The sequence below is a fragment of the Microcebus murinus genome, chromosome 16 (assembly GCF_040939455.1).
Source record: "Microcebus murinus isolate Inina chromosome 16, M.murinus_Inina_mat1.0, whole genome shotgun sequence".
In the NCBI taxonomy this organism is placed as follows: domain Eukaryota; kingdom Metazoa; phylum Chordata; class Mammalia; order Primates; family Cheirogaleidae; genus Microcebus; species Microcebus murinus.
The window spans coordinates 13,244,739-13,266,223 of record NC_134119.1 but is presented as its reverse complement, the minus strand read 5'-3'; the positions used below and the strand labels follow the sequence as shown (position 1 = coordinate 13,266,223).

Below are 21,485 nucleotides of genomic sequence, written 5' to 3'. Positions count from 1 at the left end.
TGACGTTCGTGGGGTCCGGAGGCCTCGGATCCAATCCCATCTGCCCCGTTTCCCGGGTCCAAGACCTGGAGCGAGTCACTTTTCTTCTGGGGCCTCGGTGTGCGTGTCTGTGACATTGCAACAGCAGCTCCTGCCCCACTGGCCTCCCTGGACAAGCCTGAGGCTCGCGCTCTGCCCCCCAAAGGGCACTGCGGGTGCTCTCGAAGGCACGGGCTTCCCGGAGGTAGCAAAGGATGAACATTGCTTAACTTGAAAACTCAAGTGGGTTTTTGTGTCTTGGTGCTTGGTTTTTGTTTTGTACTGTCTGCACTGGTTTTGGTGTCGGGGCAATACTGGCCTCATCGGACGAGTTAGAAAGCGTTCCCTCCTCTTTGTTTTCTGGACGAGATTGTGGAGCGTTGGCGCTCAGTCTCCGGGAAGTGTTCGGTGTGGCAGTCTTCAGTGAAACCATCTGGCCCTGGAGACTCGGGAGGGGCTGCAGGGAGGAGGTTTTTAATTTTGAATTCAGGTTCTTTAATAGTTGTAGCTATTTCATCTTGGGTGGGTTTTGGAGGTTGGTGGTTTACAAGGCATTGATCCATCTGACTCATTGTCAAGTTTACAGAGTGTGTAGCGCTAAAAAACAAAAATGAAGTATTGACGTTTACGACGACTTACTATGGTCTGTAGCATATAACCCATACCCAGCAACCTTCAACCGTCGGGATGAAACGTGAGACTCCGTCCCCGAGCCTAGCACTGGGTCACACTCATTACGTGGGTCATCTCCTTGGTCCTCAAGACAAACCCGCAAGCTAGACACGGTGATCCCCTTCCACCTAGAAGGACACAGAGGCCGTGCCTAAGACTGCCACGCTGGGAAGTGGCAGAGAGGGGGTCAGCCCCAGAACCCCGAAGTCCATATTAAGCCACTCTGTCACCTGACTGCAGGCCCCCAAGCTCCACGGCCAACCTTCAAACCCTCGATCCACCCTGGTTCCCTCCTAGGCCAGTTACCACTCAGGTGTGGGCAGGCCTGCAGGCCACACCTGGCTCTTAAACATATTCTTTTTCTTACATTTTTAAATGAGTTGCCAGCATTTAAAATTAGAAGATTTCACATAAAAATTCAGATTTCTGGGCCGGGCGCAGTGGCTCATGCCTGTAATCCTAGCACTCTGGGAGGCCGAGGCGGGAGGATTGTTCGAGGTCAGGAGTTCGAAACCAGCCTGAACAAGAGCGAGACCCCGTCTCTACTATAAATAGAAAGAAATTAATTTCTTTCTATTTATTTCTTTCAACTAACATATACAGAAAAAATTAGCCGGGCATGGCGGTGCATGCCTATAGTCCCCGCTACTCGGGAGGCTGAGGCAGGAGGATTGCTTGAGCCCAGGAGTTTGAGGTTGCTGTGAGCTAGGCTGACACCATGGCACTCTAGCCTGGGCAACAGAGTGAGACTCGGTCTTAAAAAAAAAAAAAAAAAAATTCAGATTTCTGGGTTCTCTTGGAAAATCGGAAGGTCTGCCCACGGCGCACTCACAACCCCGCGTGGCGTCCCTTGGCTGGAGCTGCCCAGCTGCTGTCCCTTTTAAATGGCACGGGTGTTCTCCAGTTTGCCACAGTCCCCCACCCCCACCCCCGTCGTCTCCTTAACGCTGAGGTCAAACACCAGTCGTCATTACTAACCCCCTTGCACTGGTGTCTTCTCTAAGGAGAATTGAAGAGAAAGGTCAATGTTTCTTGTATCAAGAATTGGAAAATGAAAGACCAACAAGGCCGTGCGTCTCACCTGGGCCATTTTGCTCATTCTCTCACGTGAACCGCTTAGGCTCTGCAAGAACAAGATAAGAACAGCAGACGCTGGGTTTAAGATGCATATTGCAAGCCACGTGGAGGCCAGGAGACCTCGTGGTCTTACCCAGCATATAGTAGGTGCTCATTAAACGTTTGAAATGTAATCCTCTGGCTCAGTTATCAGACCCCATGCCCTTAGATGTGGCCCTGTGAGATCTGGCCCCTGTCACCCCATGCCCTCATCTCCTAGTGTCCCTTCCCTCCCTCCCTCTGCCCCAGCCACACGGCCTCCTCAATGGCACCCAGACCTGCCAGGCATGCTCCTGCTTCAGGCCCTTCGCAGACTTGCTTCCCTCTGTCTGAAATGTTCCTCCTCCAGATACACACGTGGCTGTTTCCCTCTCCTCCTGCAGGTCTACTCTAATGCCACCCTCTCCGTGAGGACCTCCCTGAGCACCCGATACAACTGCGACACCTCCTGCACGGCCCACACAACACAAATTCTTTGCTTTATTTTTTTTTTCTGTAATATTCATCACCTCCTGGCAGAGCACACTGTGGTGCAGAATGTATATCGCCCAGCTCTAGGGGATGCTACTTTCACCGTGGTCTATGTGAGTGATACCCCTGGAGTTATGCAGTGCACAACCTGTGCAGCTGTACACAGCAGCCCTACCGTCAAGCATACTACAAATCTTGCTTTATTCATTGATTGGCTTTTCAAAAGGGTGGTTTGTTCTCTCCTCTCCTCCTCCCATTCCTTAGGTTCCGTCACTGTTCCATCACACGGTGACGCTCCATCACAGTGTTTGTAAGTGGTTTAGCTTCTCTGCAGACTAAAACCAGGCCAGTTGACTTGGGCCCAGTACTGCTTTCCTTATCCTCAACACAAAGAAGCCTTCAGGCTGAGAGACGATGGTACTCAGGCAACCACAGTTGTGTCTCCTAGGGCTGAGTGGCACAGGAGGAGAGAATGAGACTGGGCCCGGTCCTGTCACTTACTAGGTGGGGGATTCGCTGAGCCTCGGTTCTCATCTGCAAAATGGGTGTAATAATGATGCCCAGCTCTCTGAGTTTTTGACTGGACAGGATGACGCAGTGCCATGAAGGCAGCCTGAGTGATCTGTTTCGGACATAAATGAGACCTCCTCATTTGCCCTGCTGGAAACTGCCCTCCAGCTTCCAATACACTGAATCAAATTCAAACTCTTGCCCATGGCCTAGAATCCCCTAAATTGTCTGATTCACCTGCCTGGCAAATCCTCCCTCTCCCACTTACTTATTACACCCGCTCTACTCTGGCCCTCTTTCTGCTTCTCAAACACACTAAGCTTGCTGCTGCCTCAGAGCCTTTGCGCTGGCTGTTCCCTCCCCCAGGTCATCCCCTGGCCTTCGCTCGGATGTCACCCCCTCGGAGAGGGCTTCTCTGACCACCCCCTCTCTAGCAGCCCTTCCCAAATCACATGCACACAGACACGCTCAATCCGTCCCCCCGCTGCTCTCTCCCTCCAGCGTATCCTCGTGTTTCCTTTTCTTCATAGCCTCGTCACTGTCTGAAATGAACCGTTTCTTAGTTTTTCACAGCCCTCCTCCTCCATTAGAATGTAAGCTCCATGTGACAAGGGACTTTCAGTGTCTGAGAGCAAGGAGACAGTATCGCATAGCGGCCTAGAGCAGGTGTCGGCAAACTGCATCCATCCCGTGGTCCAAATCTGTCTGGCCCACCACCTGTTTTTTTTTAAATAAAGTTTTATTGTAACACAGCCATGCCCATTCATTTACATATTGTCTATGGCTGCTTTCAGGCTACGGCAGCAGAGTTGGGTAGTTGTGATGGAAACCATATGGGCCACAGAGCCTAAAATATTTGCTTTCTAGCCCTTTACAGGGAAAGTTGGCCATCTCTGGTCTAGAGCCTGGGCTGCTCAAGAGCCAGAATGCTCAAGTTCAGAGCCAGCTCCGCTTCCTAGCCACATGACCTCAAATGAGTACTTTCCCGCATGGGCATAATAGCAATCATATTACCTGGTAGGGTCCCTGGGGGAGGATTGCGTGAGTGAACACATGGCAAGTGTGTGGAACCGTACCGGCTACGTCGTGAGCAGCTTTTGTAGAGTAAATGAATGGCCGTGTCTTTTAAAGAACTGCACCGTTAGAAACAAGTTGCTGGTTGTGTAACACGTCCTGTCCAAGGGAGGCGTGCGACGTACGACTCTACTGCTCGTTAGAGCGGGAAACCGCAGTACCACAGGACAGAGACAGAGTCACTGAGGCTGAAATCATCAAAAGGAGTTTTATTGACTAGCTCGAGCTAGGGTCCGAGTCTCAGAGCGACAATTGCAGTGGCCTCTATTCTGACTAGGACCCCCCCTTAGGCTACAGGCCTTTCTTAAGTACCCGCCGCATTTTCTTGCAGCTCTTTACTGGTTGGCTCTGGTTGGTCCCGAGCTGCTACCTGATTGGTTCTGGGGTTAGGGCTTTTCCTCTGCATTTTACTGCAGAGTCATCATAGTTTGGCCCCCTCCCCCATCCCGTCCTGGAGCTTTTGGACCGACCTCTTATCAGGAAATGACCTGCGGTTGCGGCCTTCTGAGTCCCAGCACCTGCTGAAGCCTGTCATGGCTTCACTTCAGCTACATATTGTAAGCAAGCAAGCTGGGGGGACAGAAGGTAAAATAAGCTGTTGGCTTTGAGCTTTTCTTATAATTTCCGTTTCTTACACTGCTAACAAGCAGAAGACACACAGTTTTGACAAGGACGTCGTCAGTGCAGATGGAGTAGTAGACACTTGCTGGGTGTCAAGCCCTGGTCGTAGCCCTTGGTGTGAACTTCCCTAAACACACGGGTCTCCCATGTTATCAAATGCTCCTTGGTCCCAGGTGGTGACTTGTGTTAGGGTGATCGTCTCATGCATGTTTGTCCAGTTTTAGCACTAAAATCCCACAACCCAGGAGCCCCTCAGTCCCAGGCAAATCAGGATGGCCGGTCACCCTGCTCAGCGTTCACAGCTCCGTTTACCTATTTATTTGTTATTTTTTGCCTTCAAATTTATACCCTAGTGTAATGCTTTAAAAGCTGCTAGACATCTCCAGCCAAAAGAACATTCTTCAAAGGATAAAAAAAAGAAAGAATAAACTAAGATGCTAAATAGTTGCATAAAACCCCAAAAGAGGAACCAGTTTAGACATCTCTGTTCTCTTAAATTTGACCATGATTTCATCATTTGTTGTCAGTTTGACTCTTGTGATTCAGCGATGACAGAACTTCTCCTACAGTCTTTCGGTTCACTTCTTGTTAGTACAAACAGACCCATTTGCTGAGCTAAGATGATCGGTCCTATTTTCTGTGTTCTCCTGTGAAACTGTCAAAGGAGCCAAGTTTTTTTTTTTTCACTTTACTGTTTAAACATGTGAATCAACTCATTTTTTCTTTATGACCATCATTTTCTTGTCTTCCTCTAAAAAAAATTTTTTTCAACAAGCTGATCTGCCTTCCAAGAGTTTCCAAGTAATTAAACCCAATTAAAACCATTAAATTCTTTCTTTTAATGACAACTTTATTATTAAAAGCTAACCACAAGGAGGAGATTTAACTGGCAAAGCTCTCCATTGTGTGTTAATCCGCCCCTAACCTTTGGCTGACACTTCTAACAGATAAACCCCACAGAATAGGGAAGCTGGTTTAATGAATAGCTTTAATTAATACTTTTCTTCCTTGTGGCAGAGTAATTATTTGTTCAGCTTGTAAACAGCTACTTGGCAGTGATTTTTTAAAGGCTCAGTTGGCTTGGATGGTGTGATGGCTTTGATTGGTTTTGTGTGTGTGTGTGTGTGTGTGTGTGTGTGTGTGTGTGTTTTCTTTAAAAGAGAAGCGGAGGGGTGCAGATCTCCTTTCCAGGAGAGGTGCAGAAGCACACTGCCCCCAAGTTTGGGACGTCAGGGTAATGACACAGAAGCAGCGTGGGCAAGGCAGGCAGCAAGCTGTCTGCAATCGTGAGCCGTCCCCAGAGCGGGCAGGTCTGCCCTCTGCAGCGACCGTGTGCAAGCCCAGACAGGGTCCCTGCCGACACGCAGCCCGGCCCGCCCGCTGTCCGGGAGCTGAGAGGAGAGGAAAGGACCTGGGATCACAAAGTGCCAAGACAGACGCCTCCCCGGCCTTCCCTTCAGGCGGCACCCGAGGAAGGGACAGCCAAGCGCAGATGCTAGATGCGGCCAGTGAGGCCCCAGAGAGCGACTCTGTGAATAAGAATGACTGTGCTGGGCGGTGACAGCTCACTCTTGTAATCCCAGCATTTCGAGGGCTGAGGCAGGAGGATCACTTGAGACCAGGAATTTGAGACCAGCCTGGGCAGCATAGCAAGATCCCATCTAAAAAAAAAAAAAAAGAACAGCAATAAGAATGACTGACCCGCCTGTGGTGTTTGCGCAGCCAGGCCACCGTCTCAAGTGCTTTCCTCCCCTCAGCTCCCTAACTCGCCGTCACCAGCCCGTCAGCTGCTGCGGGTTCCCACCTCACCCAGGTGAGGAAGCGGGCAGCCCGAGGTTAAGTGCCCAGCCCCAAGTCACACACCTTCTAGTAAGGGCAGAGCCCGGATTTGCAGCCAGGTGTCTGGCTGCAGGGTGGTTCCTGCCTCCTGAGTCACACGCCCCCGGGGGTGGGACAGCCGCACCTCCCGCTCCACAGGTGGGGAGATTCAGATTTCTTTTTTTTTTAATTTAGCTCATGTCTTAATTAGAAAGCTAGTTTCGTTAATAAGGTTGCCCGCTCTATAATTACAAAGTTAATTTACTAGCATTTAGGACCAAGCTGCTTCATTATTTTAAAATCATTTAGAGCAGCGGTTCTCAGCAAGGGGGGGTTTTGCCCTCAGCGGATGTGGGGCAAGGTCCGGAGACATTTATGACAGTGACAACGGGGCGGGGGTGCTAGTGACATCTAGTGGGTGGTGGACAGGGTGACTGCCAAACATCCCACAGTGCACAGGATGGTCCCACGACAGAGAATGATCTGGCTCAAAATGCCAACAGTACCAAGGTTGAAAAACCCTCCTCTGTAGGGTAGAATGCTCACATTTTTCATTCTAGTGGCATTTTGTAAACAAGCAAAAGCACTGTTCATGCGCCCATCAGTTCCCCTAAAATAAATTGGGCTGAATCTTTAAAAAAAAAAAAAAAAAGTGAATTAACTAGTGAATTTGTTAACCATGCCGGCAGAAATTTTTCAGAAATGCACCTCAAGCTAAGAGTTCCCAGCTGAATGACAGTTACGGGGGCAATTGCTAGCACAAGAGTATCGAAGACCCCTTCCCAAATGCCAAACATCACCTCTGCTTGTTGTGCAAGTTCCTTAAGAAAACGCCTCCTTTAAAGTCCCAGATCAGTTGACTAAAAAAGAAAAGATTCCTAGCATGTTGCATCATTTAAAAAATAAAAAAAAAAATAATAAAAAAAAAGAAAAGAAAACGCCTCCTTGTTGGCTCAGGCCCTCAGCGAGGATGACACCACCGTGCTCCAGCCCCGGCTACAGAGCAAGGTACTGTCTCAAAAATAAGAAAAAAAAGAAAATGCCTCGGGAGGAGCACAAAAGCAGGTCGGCTGATTTCCTTCGATGCCTCGCTGGAGCTGCCCAGACTGTCGTCCTCGGGCAGCCCCAGGGCTGTGCTTGGAGCTGGAACAATAAGCAGGCAGTCGGGAGGGCCCAGGCAGGCGAGTCTGGCGTCGGGTGCAGGACTCAAGCCCCTCAGAGTGGAGGCTGCGCCTCCCTCGTCTCACCTGGAAGGCCTGGCCGGTGCCCCACCCAAGAGACCCCGGGCAAGAACAGGGACCCCGGCCTCTGGGAAGCAACCTGACCTTGGAGACCAAGACGTTATTCAGAGACAGTAGCTTTTTTTCCCCCTGAAAATTGTGTTTGGAAAGGTTGCATTTGATAACATTTGATAACGGATCTAAAGAAGCCCTCAAGTACGTCTTTCCACAACACGCTTCTTTTGGCTCCGAGGATGACATTTTGCAAAGTTTATGGGCTGTGGCCGGGCACGGTGGCTCACGCCTGTAATCCTAGCACTGTGGGAGGCCGAGGAGGGAGGATCACTCAAAGTCAGGAGTTTGAGACCAGCCTGAGCAAGAGCAAGACCCCGTCTCTACTATAAATAGAAAGAAATTAATTGGCCAACTAATATATATAGGAAAAATTAGCCGGGCATGGTGGCGCATGCCTGTAGTCCCAGCTACTCGGGAGGCTGAGGCAGCAGGATCGCTTGAGCCCAGGAGTTTGAGGTTGCTGTGAGCTGGGCTGACGCCATGGCACTCACTCTAGCCCGGCAACAGAGTGAGGCTCTGTCTCAAAAACAATAAAAGCTATGGGCTACATTCAAGTGGGGGGAGAATGGCTGGCAGGACAGAAAAAGGATTCTGAGCCGTGCAGGGCCGGCTAAAATGAGCCGATTTCCGATGTCAGCCAAGGTGTCTGGTTCCCACACAGCCACTCCTGGCCTTGGGAGGCGGCAGAGGGGATGGCAGCTGAGAAGGAAGGGATTTACCGGCTAACTTCTCTTTTTCCATATCAAGTCTAGGCAATTAAAGCCACAGATGCTCAGAGGCCACAAGGAGAGAACCTTTCCCACCCCTGGGCCTTCCTTGCCTCCCCTGGAGAGGCCGGCAGTTATTAGACAGGAAAGCCAGCCTGAGACGGGGGACAGGCATTGGCGCTGGGTTTTATACAGCAGCTGCTGGGGTTTCTTCCAAGTTTGCCAGTGTGATTTCATTACACGAATCATTCGCTTCATTACAAGTGGATACCAACAGTTTTAAATCAGGTGTCTACCCAAAAAAAGAAATCTGATTATCATCCGCCTTAAGCTTCTTTTCCTAATAAAGTATTTTATTTTTATGTTGTTAGTTGCCATGAAGACAGACTCAGTGAGTAAAATGGTAAAGATTTTGGTTTCTTGAATCAGACAGTCCTGGGTTCGAATACCAACCCTGCCACTAATTAGCAGTGTGACCTTGGACAAATCACTTCCCTTTGAGTCTTCATTTATCAATTTATCAAAACAGGGAGAATGTATTTTAGGGAGGAAATGTGGGAGTGTGCTCAAAGTTCACACATGCTCAGGTATTCATTAAAAAACACTTAGCTGAGCATCTGCCCTTCAAGCTGTGCTCCAGGTGCAAGGGGACGTGGCAGTGGCTCTCATGGAGCTTGTGTCCTAGTTGGGGAAGAAGCATCAAAAATCGTACATAAGATGATTTTAGCTAATGATAAATCCTATTTAAAACTGCAACAGAGTCATGGAATGTGGAATGAGTGTGTGGTGGGCATCTTGGCTTATTTTAGATAAAATGGTCAGAGAAGATCTGTCTGGCACTGGAAGTAGAAACTGAATGCTGCAAAAGAGCCAGCCATGAAAGAGCCTGGGGAGAGGAAATTCCAGGCTGAGGAGCAGCAAGTGCAAAGGCCGTGGGGCAGGAGCAAGTGTGGCATGACGAATGGCCCCCCAAAGATGCCTACATCCTAGTCCCCAGAACCTGTGGCTGTTACCTTCTATGGCAAAAGGGACTTTCAGATGAGATTAAGTGGCCCCAGTGTAATCACAAGGGTCAGAGTGAGTGATAGGAGGCGTGAGGGCAGAAGGAAGAGGCTGGAGTGACGTGAGGCAGGGGCCACCACCAGGGAATGCAGGTGGCCTCCGGGAGCTGAATCAGGCAAGGAAACTGGCTTCTCCTGCGAAGCTTCCAGGAGGGCAGCCCTGCCCACGCCTCTGATCTCTAGAACTGCAGGGGAATCAACGGTCAAAATGCTGATTTTTTACAGCAGCCGTAGGAAAGTAGTGCATGTAGGAAAGTAGTGCATGTGCTTGTCTTCGTGGTCACCTTCCATTTACGGTGAGTAAGCCAGGTTTCCCCTTTAGGGTCATGATAACAAGTTTCTTTCTAAACTAAAATGCATTTAAGTTTTTTTAAATGAGGGGGTAGCCAAATTAAAGGAAAATACTAAGTTAATAGTAACACAGCTGCTCTAGAATGGCCAAGGTTTGGAAAATAACAGGTTAAACTATTGTATTGGAATTACTGGGGGGGGAGTTTTCTTGTTAACCAGTTGTAGGTTTGTAAAGGCGTCTACTAAAGATGCTGTGTTGGGTCCCCAAGACCATGCTCAGACTCAAGGACTCACAAGAGTCCGAGAAGCTGTTATACTCACAGTTACAGTGTATTACAGTAAAAGGATCCAGGTTAAAACCTGCAAGGGGAAAAGGCACGCGGGGTGAAGTCCAGGAAAGACCAGGTACAACCTTCCGGGTGTCCTCTGCTAGTGGAGCATGGATGCTCTTCTTAATTGTCCCATCAAAAGTGTGTGATAGGGCGGGTATATACATACATAATGAGTGAGATGTGCACCATCTGGGGGATGGTCATGATGGAGACTCAGACTTTTGGGGGGAGAGGGGGAAATGGGCATTTGTTGAGGCCTTAAAATCTGTACCCCCATAATATGCCAAAATAAAAAAAAAATTAAAAAAAAAAAAAAAGTGTGTGACAACACGTGCCAAGTGTTGCCAAGACCTGAGTCTTGGTGTCCGCGGTTTTATTGAGGGTCAATGACAAGCAGGTAGCACCTGCGTGACTGATCTAAACCACTAGACTCCAGTGCTCCAAAGCCAAAACGAATGTTCACCCTTGTTAGCCTGAACTGTCTGATCAGCTGGAGTCGTGTGGCCCGGGGGGCTCAGAGCTCACCCGCCAGGAGCTCTCCAAGGGCCAGTCCTGACCACAGACAGCTCTTAGCCATGTGCAGGGTTGGAGCAACCCAGGCCCGCTGAGTTAACCCTTTCCTGCCCCTCCAGCTCTAAATCTTCACAGCAAGGACTCCAAATAAAATCGACTCAGTGGCTCAGCTCCAGTGGAGACCACCAAATACTGCAGATGTGTGGTCCATCTGGATATTCTATGGGGGACGGCACATTCCTCCTGTCTACTCACGCGGCTAAGCCATGAAAGGCAGGCGCTGCCTCAAAGCAAAGGAGCCATAACAGGCATCATGGCATCACCAAAGTATTATGGTGTCTGGAGTCAGATTTGACCTGAGTTTCATTGCCAACACTTCCTTAAGTGACATTGAACAAGTCACATGGTACTAATAGTAATACTAACAGCAACATAAATAGTAGGCATTATTAAACTAACATTTATTCAGTGCTTACTTTGTTCCAGGCACAGTTCCAACCTCTAAACAGTCATAAACTCACTGTTTTTGAAATTTTTAACATGACCATACAAATATATTTTCTATTTATGGCCCATTACTCACGTGTACACACAAAAACACCCCCCAACTGAATTAGAAGTTCACAGGACTGTGTATGATAGATTCTGATATTTTGTTGCCTATCCCAGAGACTGACAAACATTTTGTATAAAGAGATAACAAACACTTTAGGTTTTCGCCTAGGTTCTTTGGTGACTGCTCAACCGCCATTGTAGCGTGAAATCAGCCGTAAACATCACATGAACAGGCCGGGTGTGGTGGCTCACGCCTGTAATCCTAGCACTCTGGGAGGCCGAGGAGAGTAGAATGCTCGAGGTCAGGAGTTCAAAACCAGCCTGAGCGAGACCCCATCTCTACTAAAAATAGAAATTAATTGGCCAACTAAAAATATATATACAAAAAATTAGCCAGGCATGGTGGCACATGCCTGTAGTCCCAGCTACTCGGGAGGCTGAGGCAATAGGATCACTTGAGGCCAGGAGATTGAGGTTGCTGTGAGCTAGGCTGATGCCATGGCACTCACTCTAGCCTGGACAACAAAGTGAGATTCTGTCTCAAAAAAAAAAAAAAAAAACACCACGTGAACAACTGGGCATCGCTGTGACCCAGTAACTTAGTTTACAAAAGCAAGCAGCAGGCCACAGTTTGCTGACTCCTAGACTCTAGTCTATTTTTTTTTTTAATGCTAGGCATTAAACTTTCACTAAAAGGATTCTAAACTGCACTATGGAAAACTCATTTGATCTTCATAACAACTCTATCAGGTAAGCAAGCTCATTTCACAGATGAGGAACTGAGGCACCCACAGTTTAAGTCACTAGCACAAGGTCATCTACCTAATAAGAGGTGGAGCTGGCCTTGATCACAGGCAGACGGGCTTAGGGCCCACCTCTTAACCTCCGCTCCAAAGCACTGGATAAAGATTGGCTATTATTATTATTATCATCACCATGATTCAACCAGGACTGTGAAGAAACCCAAAAGACCACAGTCACATAACGTGGTTTCAGGATGAAATTGGAGCATACCTTCCTCAAAGAGCTGTGATGCTGATTCAATAATGTGTGGGTCTCGCTTCTTTGAATTGAACACATTCTAGAGCCATCTAATACAAAAACACTATGTGCTGAAAACAGAAAACTTGGAAAATAAAAGGAAATTCTTTAATGGACAAATAGACCTCTAATTCATTAGAACAACTTTTTGCCAAAAACTTCAATTCCCCATTTTGAAAGGAAAACCATCGTCTCCTAGTCTATATGGACTGGGAGATAGACTCCCAACGTGGCTGCCACTGGAGCGCTGATAAATTTGAGGACGGTAGAGACACTTGTTGGAAAACGACTGTCGTGGTCTTAACTAACCCTGGATAACTTCTGGCATTCAAATCTTGAGACCTCTGAGAATTTACGTGCCATTTTCTTCGTGTTTGTTTTGCCTCAGATTAATTTTGTTTTGGGGAAAGACTTTTCTACGCTAGTCCTTTGATCAAGAAACACAACACTATATCACAAGACAGCGATCTGCAAGGCAGATCTCTGGGCAGCGCGTATAGGAAAGGCCCCGCCATTCTCCTCTAATTAAGGGAACTTCATCAAGAATGCGTAATAATTAGGTTAGGGAGCTGCCATCCAGGGCCACGGCACCTGCCCTGAGGGCTGGCTCCAGGGAAGCCTCCTGCCAGCCTCCTAGATGAATGTGTGCGGAGCCCACCGCCAGCATCAAAGCCAGTCCCGAGAAATCTGTAGAACATTAGTGCACGCTGGAACAATCTGCAGTGCCTTTGTCTGACTTGTGCCTTCGCTGGGAGAGAACCACCCACAGATTCTCTAGTGCAGCACACACGCCATTCCATCCACCCAGCCCCACCGTCCCCAGCCTAGTGCTTCCAACGACCAGTCACACTCTGAAGCCCAAGTGGGGAAATCCCTTTTTCTCAGTTCTCTGTTCTGGTTTAAATTGATCACTTTATGTATTTATTTTTAAGTAATCCACTTATGCTGTTGCTCGTTTGGGAAATTAACCACTGATTTTTTATTTTTAATCCAAAGAGCATGTAATGATTAAGAAAATGGTTTTCGTGCGAGTAGCATGTTAAAGGCTTTTGTACCAACTGATTTCGGGTGCTCCTGCCGGGTTTACAGAAACAGGTTATTTGCAGAAAGGTTCGAGGCAGGGGACTGGGAGATTTTGGCGATCACCAACGCTTGCGGAGCACCTGCTGCATACCAGGCCCTGGGCTAGGTGCTTAAACCCGTGCTGTGTCATTTCATCCTCGCTGCGGTGTTAGGCAGTCAGAGGGATCAGGGTGGATTTGGAAGGGTCAGTTGCGCTTTATTGGCTGAAGAGCATGGTGCGAAGGCTCCTATATTTCGGGCTTTGTGTGGCTAGGAGGACGGCTGGGTTAACACGGAGGCTTCTCCTCCCCACCGCACTGGGCTGAATGAAACCAACAGACCAGAGCGGTGTGTTTATGGCACGTATCAGGGATGCGCTGCGCAGGCAGCCTGAGATAAAACCGATGGCTTTTGTCTTGCCCTCGCTCCAGATGTCTCTCACACAAATTAACAGAATCCCCACCAATTTTTTTTTCTTCTAGCTTCTCAGTCTTTGCAACCCTGGAAAAACATTTTTTATTTGGATAAAGTGGTCTGGCCCAGGGCAACACTCTGTGTTACTTTAACTCCTGGAATGCTTGTGCTTTTCTGGGGCTATTCCAGACTTTTCTGCCTCTGCGCAACTAGTTTCTATCAAGTCGTTTTTTAAAAGAGGTACCACCTATGTAGCTTAAGCCTATTAGATTGTCTTAAAACAATCTTGCATGTCTAGGCAACATGCAAGCAAATTTTAGGAAAACCTGAAATATTAATAATAGAATGCCAAGGAGTAGGTGGGTGTTCTGAAGGCTGTCTACAGAAACATTTGGGTGTATTTAATTTTTTTAATTTTAAATTATACAGTAAATATTTGGATCCCTTCTCCTTTAAAAAATGTTAGAATATTCTAGATAATACTGAAGTTCGCTTTGACCATCTCTACTCCCTCCTCTCTGCCTTCTGGAAGTACCCACTGTTCTTTCACTGAGTTTATCCTTTCAGATGCTTACAAATATATGAGTACCCATGGAAAATATGTAGTAACATTTTATGTGTTCCTAATAAATGGTAATAACATGCAGTATATAATATATACTGTAATCAAAAAATTTCTTTTCACTCAATAACATATTTTTGATACATTCATGTTAGTACATGTAGATCTGGTTCATTTCTTTCCATTGAAATTTCATTTTCCATTTTAGGAATATACTACATTTTATTTTTCTAGTCTCCTTTGGCTGGAAAACTAAATTTTTTCCAATCTTTTGCTATTTACTAACAATTCTGTAATGAACATCTTTTGACATGTCCCCTTGTTAATGTGTATGAGTTTTTCTCTAGGATGTTACTAAATATGTTGCCTATTATTTTGAATTTTTTGACCCAAGAAATATATGTATATAGTTTAAAATTCATATAGTTCTGGGCTTGGTGCAGTGGCTCATGCCCGTAATCCCAGCAGTCTGGAAGGCCAAGGTGGGTGGATTGCTTAAAGCCAGGAGTTCCAGGCCAGCCTGGATAACATAGTGAGAACCCATCTCTACAAAAAATAAAATTTTAAAATATTAGCTGGGTGTGGTGGCATATGCCTATAGTCCCAGCTACTAGGGAGGCTGAGGCAGGAAGATCACATGAGCTCAGGAGTCCAAAGTTACAGTGAGCTATGATCTCACCCCTGCACTCTAGCCTGGATGACAGAGCAAGACCTTCTCTTAAAAAAAAGAAATCAGGCCGGGTGCGGTGGCTCACACCTATAATCCTAGCACTCTGGGAGGCTGGGGTGGGCGGATCGTTTGAGCTCAGGAGTTCAAGACCAGCCTGAGCAAGAGCGAGACCCCCATCTCTAAAATAAATTAAAAAATAAAATCAATTTTAAAAAATCATATAGTTTTATAGGGAAAAATATATGGAAAACAGCAGTCCCCAGTGACCCTGCCCCCACCCTCGCCCCTACTCTTTCTTTCTACCCAGAGGCAACAGCTTTCAACCTTTGCTGATGCTTTTGGAACTTACCTCCAGATTTCTAAGTAACGTGCTTATGTTGCTACTTCTTGATTGGGTTGGTTTTTTTTTTTTTGCCATTTTGGGCGTGATCTCTGGCTTCCCGAAATATAAGATGAGAATTAGAGTCCCTTCTCTCACCCTTGCCCCCATCACACACGTGCAGACTGTCTCTTCATATCCTCCCAACATCAATCAGTCATGACTTGAGCTTTATCAACATGCGGCATTTGCCTTTTTATAACAGGCACTTTTCACAGAGAAGCCATTTCATAGGCAGGGATTATTTTTCCCTCTCTGTGTGCTGGCCTGGGAGGTGACATCTTTCTGAGTAAATCCGTTCAGCAGAGGAGTCCAGGTTGACAGCTGCTGCTTGCCCCTGGCCCAGCACGTTGAGGGCTGGTCGTAGGTGGATTGGTGCACGAGTAGCCGAGTGGCCCCGTCAAAGAGGAATGTCTTTGCGCAGAGGTGAAACGCTTCGGCTGTGAGTCATTCGTGGAAACACCCCCAGAACCTTCTCTCTCTCTCAGGTCACACTCTGATTCCCTCCTAGGCCCTGAGCCATTTGTTTTCCTCATTTGCTCTTTGTTTCTCACCAAACCCTGCCCCCTCCCCCCCTCGGACTTCCAGACTTCCAGCCAGGAGGGAGTGCTAAGCTTTGCTCCCGGGGCTCTGATGAGGTGTTCCTCCTAATGGCTGCATTCCTGGGCCTGGTTCTCCACAGTCCTGTGTGTGAAGCTGACATCACCAGCCACATTTTTTTAAGGGTCAAGAAGGGTTTATGCTGTTAATTATTTATTTTTATAATAGAAGTAATGCACCAGGCGGGAGTGATGGCTTGCGCCTGTAATGCTAGCACCCTGGGAGGCCGAGGTGGGAGGATCACTCGAGGTCAGGAGTTTGAGACCAACCTGAGCAAGACCCCATCTCTACTAAAAATAGAAAAATTAGCCTGGTGTCATGGCACATACCTATAGTCCCAGCTACCCAGAAGGCTGAGGCAGGAGGGTCGCTTGAGCTCAGGAGTTTGAGGTTGCTGTGAGCTAGGCTGATGCCACAGCATTCTACTTGGGGCAACCAAGCAAGACTCTGTCTCAAAAAAAAGTAATATACCTTCCCAGTAAAATTTTCAAACATGAAAAGAAAGTGTAAAGAGTGAGGGTACAAGGCCCCCTTTATTCTTTGCCAACTCAACCCCTTTGAGTTCTCCTCAGAAGCAGTCTTGGTCTGGAACCAGATTACCTAGGTTCAAATCCCAGCACTTGTTAGCTTGTGTGGCCTTGAACAAGCTACCTAACCTTGGCGCGCCTCATTTTTCTCATCGATGAACTGGGTGTCTTAGTCTGTTTAGTGTTGCTATAACACAATACCCAAGGCAGGATAATTTATAAAAATAAAAGAAAGATCAGGGCTGGAGAGTATTTGGCTTATGATTCTGGTGGCTGGAAAGTTCATGACTGGGCAGCTGCACCTGGTGAGGGCCTCAGGTTGCTTCCTATCATGGTGGGAAGTGGAAAAGAAGTGAGCATGTGCAGAGAGACCATGCAGCAAGAGAGGAAGTGAAACTGAGAAAGCCAAACTCTTTGAACAACCTACTCTCATGGGAACTAATCTATTCCTGAGAAAAGAATTAATCTATTTATGAGGGATCTGCACCCATGACACAAACACCTCCTAATGCAGCCACATTGGGGATCAAATTTCAACATGAGTTTTGACGGGGACACACCACGTCCAAACCACAGCAATGGGAAAATAATAGTGTTTGCCTCCTAGAGCTTTGTGGGGATTAAATGAGTTAATACTTGTAAAGTGGCATAGAGAAAACACTTAATAGAGATTAGCCAGGAATATTACCAATAATGCGTTAGTATTGCCTAACCTTGGCTGCACATTGGAATCACCTGGGGAAATTTAAACTTCCTGGTACCTGGACCTCACTCTCAGAAGTTCTTATTTCATTGGTCTGGGGAGCATCCTGGGTATCAAGATTTTCGAATGCTCCCCAGAGGATTACAGTGCATAGCCAGGCTTGAAAACCATTGTACTACATATTTTCCATGTGTATTAGTTAGGATAGGTGAGAGCAAGCTGCAGTAACAAACATCCCCCAAATCTCATTTATGGCACATGACCCTATTGGTGAACTGCAGCTCTGATCCACATCATCTTTTTTCAAGAACCCAGAGTAACTTTTATCCAGAATAGCTTTTATCCAGAATATGTACAGTCTTATAAAGTGGGAAGAGAGAGTGCATGGGGAAGCATGCACTGACTCTTCAAAGCTTCTGACCAGAAGTGAAACGTAACTTCTGCCCATGTGTCATTGGCCAAGACAAGTTGCATAGTCACACCTGAGTTCAACAGGGAGGGTACGGATCAGGGGTGGAACAGTAAACAATTTAGGCTTCCTGGGACATGTGGTCTCTGTACGAGGCACCTCTGACTTTGTAGTATGAAAGGAACCATAGATAAGACACTGTTAAAAAAATGTAAAAATCCATCCTTAACCCATGAGCTGTGCAAAAAGAAGCAGCAGGCCAGATTTGGCCTGAGGGCCATAGTGTGCCAACCCCTGGTATGTGTCCTCTTCCTGCAGGGAGAAGCTCTTCAGGGAGAGACCCCAAGTGTGGGTGAACAGCAATGCAGTTGCCACACTATGTGCACAGAAAAGAGAGAGAGAGGACACTTATCGCACCCTGTGTTTCATACATTACGCTGTGATGCAAATCGCTTCCGTTACTTAGTACTGCGTCTCTTGATGATAGTTTCAGATCACTAGCTCTAGCATGACTCCATTTTTGTAATGGCTGCCTGGTTTTTCCTGTATGGATGGACCATAATGGGTTTTGTGTGTGTGTTTTTATCATTAATCCTCTATTGTTAGGTAACAGTGATTTTTAAAATACCAGGTGGAGTAAGGCAGCATCCATAGAGAGATCATCGGAAAGAGAGAACTGACATCCCAGGTCTCCCTGTAGTTTATACATAGTTTATACTGCTTTCCCAGAAACCTTCCAGGCCTCCCTGAAAACAAAAACGTGTTGGAGGGAACCCCAGAAAACACATTTTCCAAGAGGCCCTCCTGTATTGCAGCCATTTCTGTCATGAGTGTCCACGCAACACTGAACACGGTTGCAATTCCAAGGGCGTTTCCAGGGAGATTTAAAAACTGGAGAGGATGGCTGAGGCTAGAGGATCGCTTGAGATCAGGAGTTCAAGACCAGCCGGAGCAAGATCGAGACCCATTCTCTGCCAAAAATAGAAAAATTAGCCAGGTGTGGTGGCATGCACCTGTAGCCCCAGCTACTCTGGAGGCTGAGACAGAAGGATCGCTTGAGACCATGAGTTTGAGGTTGTAGTGAGCTATGATGATGCCGTAGGTGGCACTCTGTTACCCAGGGTGACAGAGTGAGACTCTGTCTCATAAATAAATACATACTGGAGAGGGTAAATAGAAATGGTGAAAAACTGGAAGTGAGATGTCAGAATCTGCAACATGATCACCCTGACCCCACACGGAGACACATTTTAGGCCATGCACGAGCCGTGCAGATGGGAACAGACCAAAACTGCCTTTCAGCAGTGGGACGGGATGGGGAGGGAGGCTGAGATGACTCAGGCTCCACTCGTGTGATTTTCTCCTTCTCTAACAGGACACCACGACGTCCGTGCGCATCGGCCTGATGATGGAAGAGATGATCTTCAACCTTGCAGACACACATCTGTTCTTCAATGACCTGGAGGTTTGTAGCTGCCGCTTTCATTTAACATTTGCTGTGTTTAATCACCTGCATCTAGTTTGGGAGGAAAGATGCTTTCTTCCTTCCTTCCTTTCTTTTTTTTTTTCCTCTTTTTCTTTCAGAGGCTTGAAACTTTTGCTTGCATTCCCCAAGAAGGCACAAAACTGTGGCCAGCAACCGTTTATTAGAAACACACTTAGCCAGATTATCTCCCTGGCTTTCCTGTGTGGTTAATGGGTTTTTCTCTCTGTTCTAGCGGTGATGTCCACTGGCAGTTTTACTAATCCAATAAAGGCTATGTAGTTTCTTCCTCCTGAAATTTGCTATTTAATAAGTTTATTAAGGCAAATTAGTGCAGATCCTCCTGGGTCAGTAATAATTAGCAGTGGGCCAGAATGGAAGCTTTTAAAAACAATTGACATTCCCCTGAAAGCATGTTTTACAAAGAGAGAGCGTGAGAGCGAGCAGAGGGAATATGCTTATTTAAAGTATCTGCTCCTGAGCCCCTAAGCAAGATGCAAGGGAGGTAGGAAAAAAAGGCAGAAAAGAAGCTTTGAACATAAATTGAATTCATTTGTTTATACCCAGACTATGTCAGAAAGATTTGGGAAAGATTTCAAATGGAAAACATACTTAAAATAGAACTATTAAAGCAAAAGGATTAAAAGCTATGTAATGAATAAGGGTAAGGAGTTGTACCAAAACAATCCAGGCTCATATAGGCTAACTACTGCAGTCAAGTTCAGAGTGAATCTATGAGCTTCCTGGTAGCCAAAGGAAGAAGAGAATTATAATGAGTTACTTCCCGCTAATGAAAGAGTAAGCAGCCTTCTCTAGGGTGAAGAAAGGTTTTTGGCTGATAAAAGGATTAGTGTGGGGATCTTCTGGATTTGTAAATTATGTTCATCTTATTGGTTCAACAGATTAAAAAATAAGAGTGGGCCAGGCATAGTGGCTGTAATCCTAGCACTTCGGAAGGCTGAGGAAAGAGGATTGCTTGAGCACAGGTGTTCAAGACCAGCCTGGGCAACATAGTGAGACCCCATCTCTACAAGAAATTTAAAAATTAGCTGAGCATGGTGGTGCACCTGTAGTCCCAGCAACTCAGAGACTGAGCCAAGAGAATCCCTTGAGCCTAGGAGTTGGAGGCTAGTGAGCTATGATCACGCCACTGAGCTTCAGTCTGGGTGACAAAGCAAGACCTTGTCTCTGGGATAAAAAAAAAAAAGAGAGAGAGAGAAAGAAAGAGCAATAAGGGTTTAGCCACTTGGGCCTCAGTCCTCCCATGTGTATGATGGGATTGATATTCACTGCCCAACATCCATTTCAAAAAGCAGTTGTAAGTAGAAACTTGAGGAATTAAATTTATTTCAAAAATGTCCCCCGTGCCAGGAGCCCCAGGGCACCTGAGCAGAACTGAAACCGTGTCACACAACGGAGAAGTTAAAACCCACACAAGTGAAAACACCTTGTTTGTTGACGCAGAACAGTCCCTGTCACACTCTCAAGTCTCTGCAGCTTCCCAAGGAGGCAGCATGGACCCAGGGAGAGGCCAGCGGCCGCAGGAGGCCAGCTCACAGCCCGGCTCCTGCGCGAGTGACAGCCCCAAGGAATAAAGTCAGATCCCTTTCTGCTCTGAGCGCATAGTGGCCGTCCGTAAGTAAGGGCGTCCTCTGCATCCGGCAGCTTTTTACAGAGAACGTCCCATTTGCCAGGCCCTGGTCGCAGTGCTACGGGTTCAGCAGCAAACGAAACCCAGCGAGACTCATGCCCTCTCGGCTTGACCTCTTGACCTCCCAGCTGGGGCTGCCACCATAAACAACAGATTAAGTAATATCTTGTCGGATAAAGTGCTCTGAGGGCCACCAGGAGGCTGAGGGAGGAGGCTGTCATGCGGTCATTATCAGGAAAAGGTTAGAGCTAGCTGGCGGGAAGAGTATTTGCAGGTCAGGGAACAGTATGTGCAAAGGCAGAAATTGATGGGTAAGAGGCAAGAAATTGATGGGTACGTTTGGGGAAGCCTGAGTCATTAATACTCCTGCCGCTACATCCGTTTTCATTGCCTTGTCTCACCTTCTGAGATGGAAATGGGTATCAGAAGGTGCTAGGTACTCAGGTACTCAAGCAATTTGGAGACGATTATGCTGCAGAAGTTATAGCTGGGGAGTGACTGCCCAGGTCACACCCACCCATCAGGGGCCAGGAACCCCTGACATTGAGTGCAGCACACGTGTACCTGCACGGGTGTGTGTCTCGGGAGAGGGGCCAGCCAGGCTCAATCCTTCCCCAGAGGATCCCGTCGCTCTAAGGATAGAATTTGCCCCAATATTAAGCCTTGTAGTTTCAGAAGTCTCCTTTTCCACACCCCACCAAAACCAAGGGAAGGCAAAAGAAGTTACACTTGGAGCTGAATTAGAACCCAGTTCCTTTGTGAAAAGCAATTTTGGAGTGAACAGGAGCACTCAGAGCTCTCTGACCAGGGCCAGGTGCCCTCCGGGTGTGGTGAGGGGGGGCAGGGAGCACAGGCTGCCCCTTGGCTGCCTCGGTGGTGTTGCCAGTAGCTGGAAGAAACAGAGTTCTGATCGTCACCCCAACACCCCCA

The 21,485-nt window shown here is 47.2% G+C and overlaps 1 protein-coding gene across 1 annotated transcript in view; it reads left to right on the top strand.

Annotated features, from left to right (window-relative positions):
• Window positions 1-21,485, top strand: part of EYA2 (EYA transcriptional coactivator and phosphatase 2) — a 188,333-nt gene that overhangs the window by 139,714 nt on the left and 27,134 nt on the right. The window contains exon 10 of the mRNA XM_012743007.3: window positions 18,797-18,886. Coding sequence (XP_012598461.2) covers window positions 18,797-18,886 — 90 coding nt within the window. The remainder of the gene's footprint in view (window positions 1-18,796; window positions 18,887-21,485) is intronic.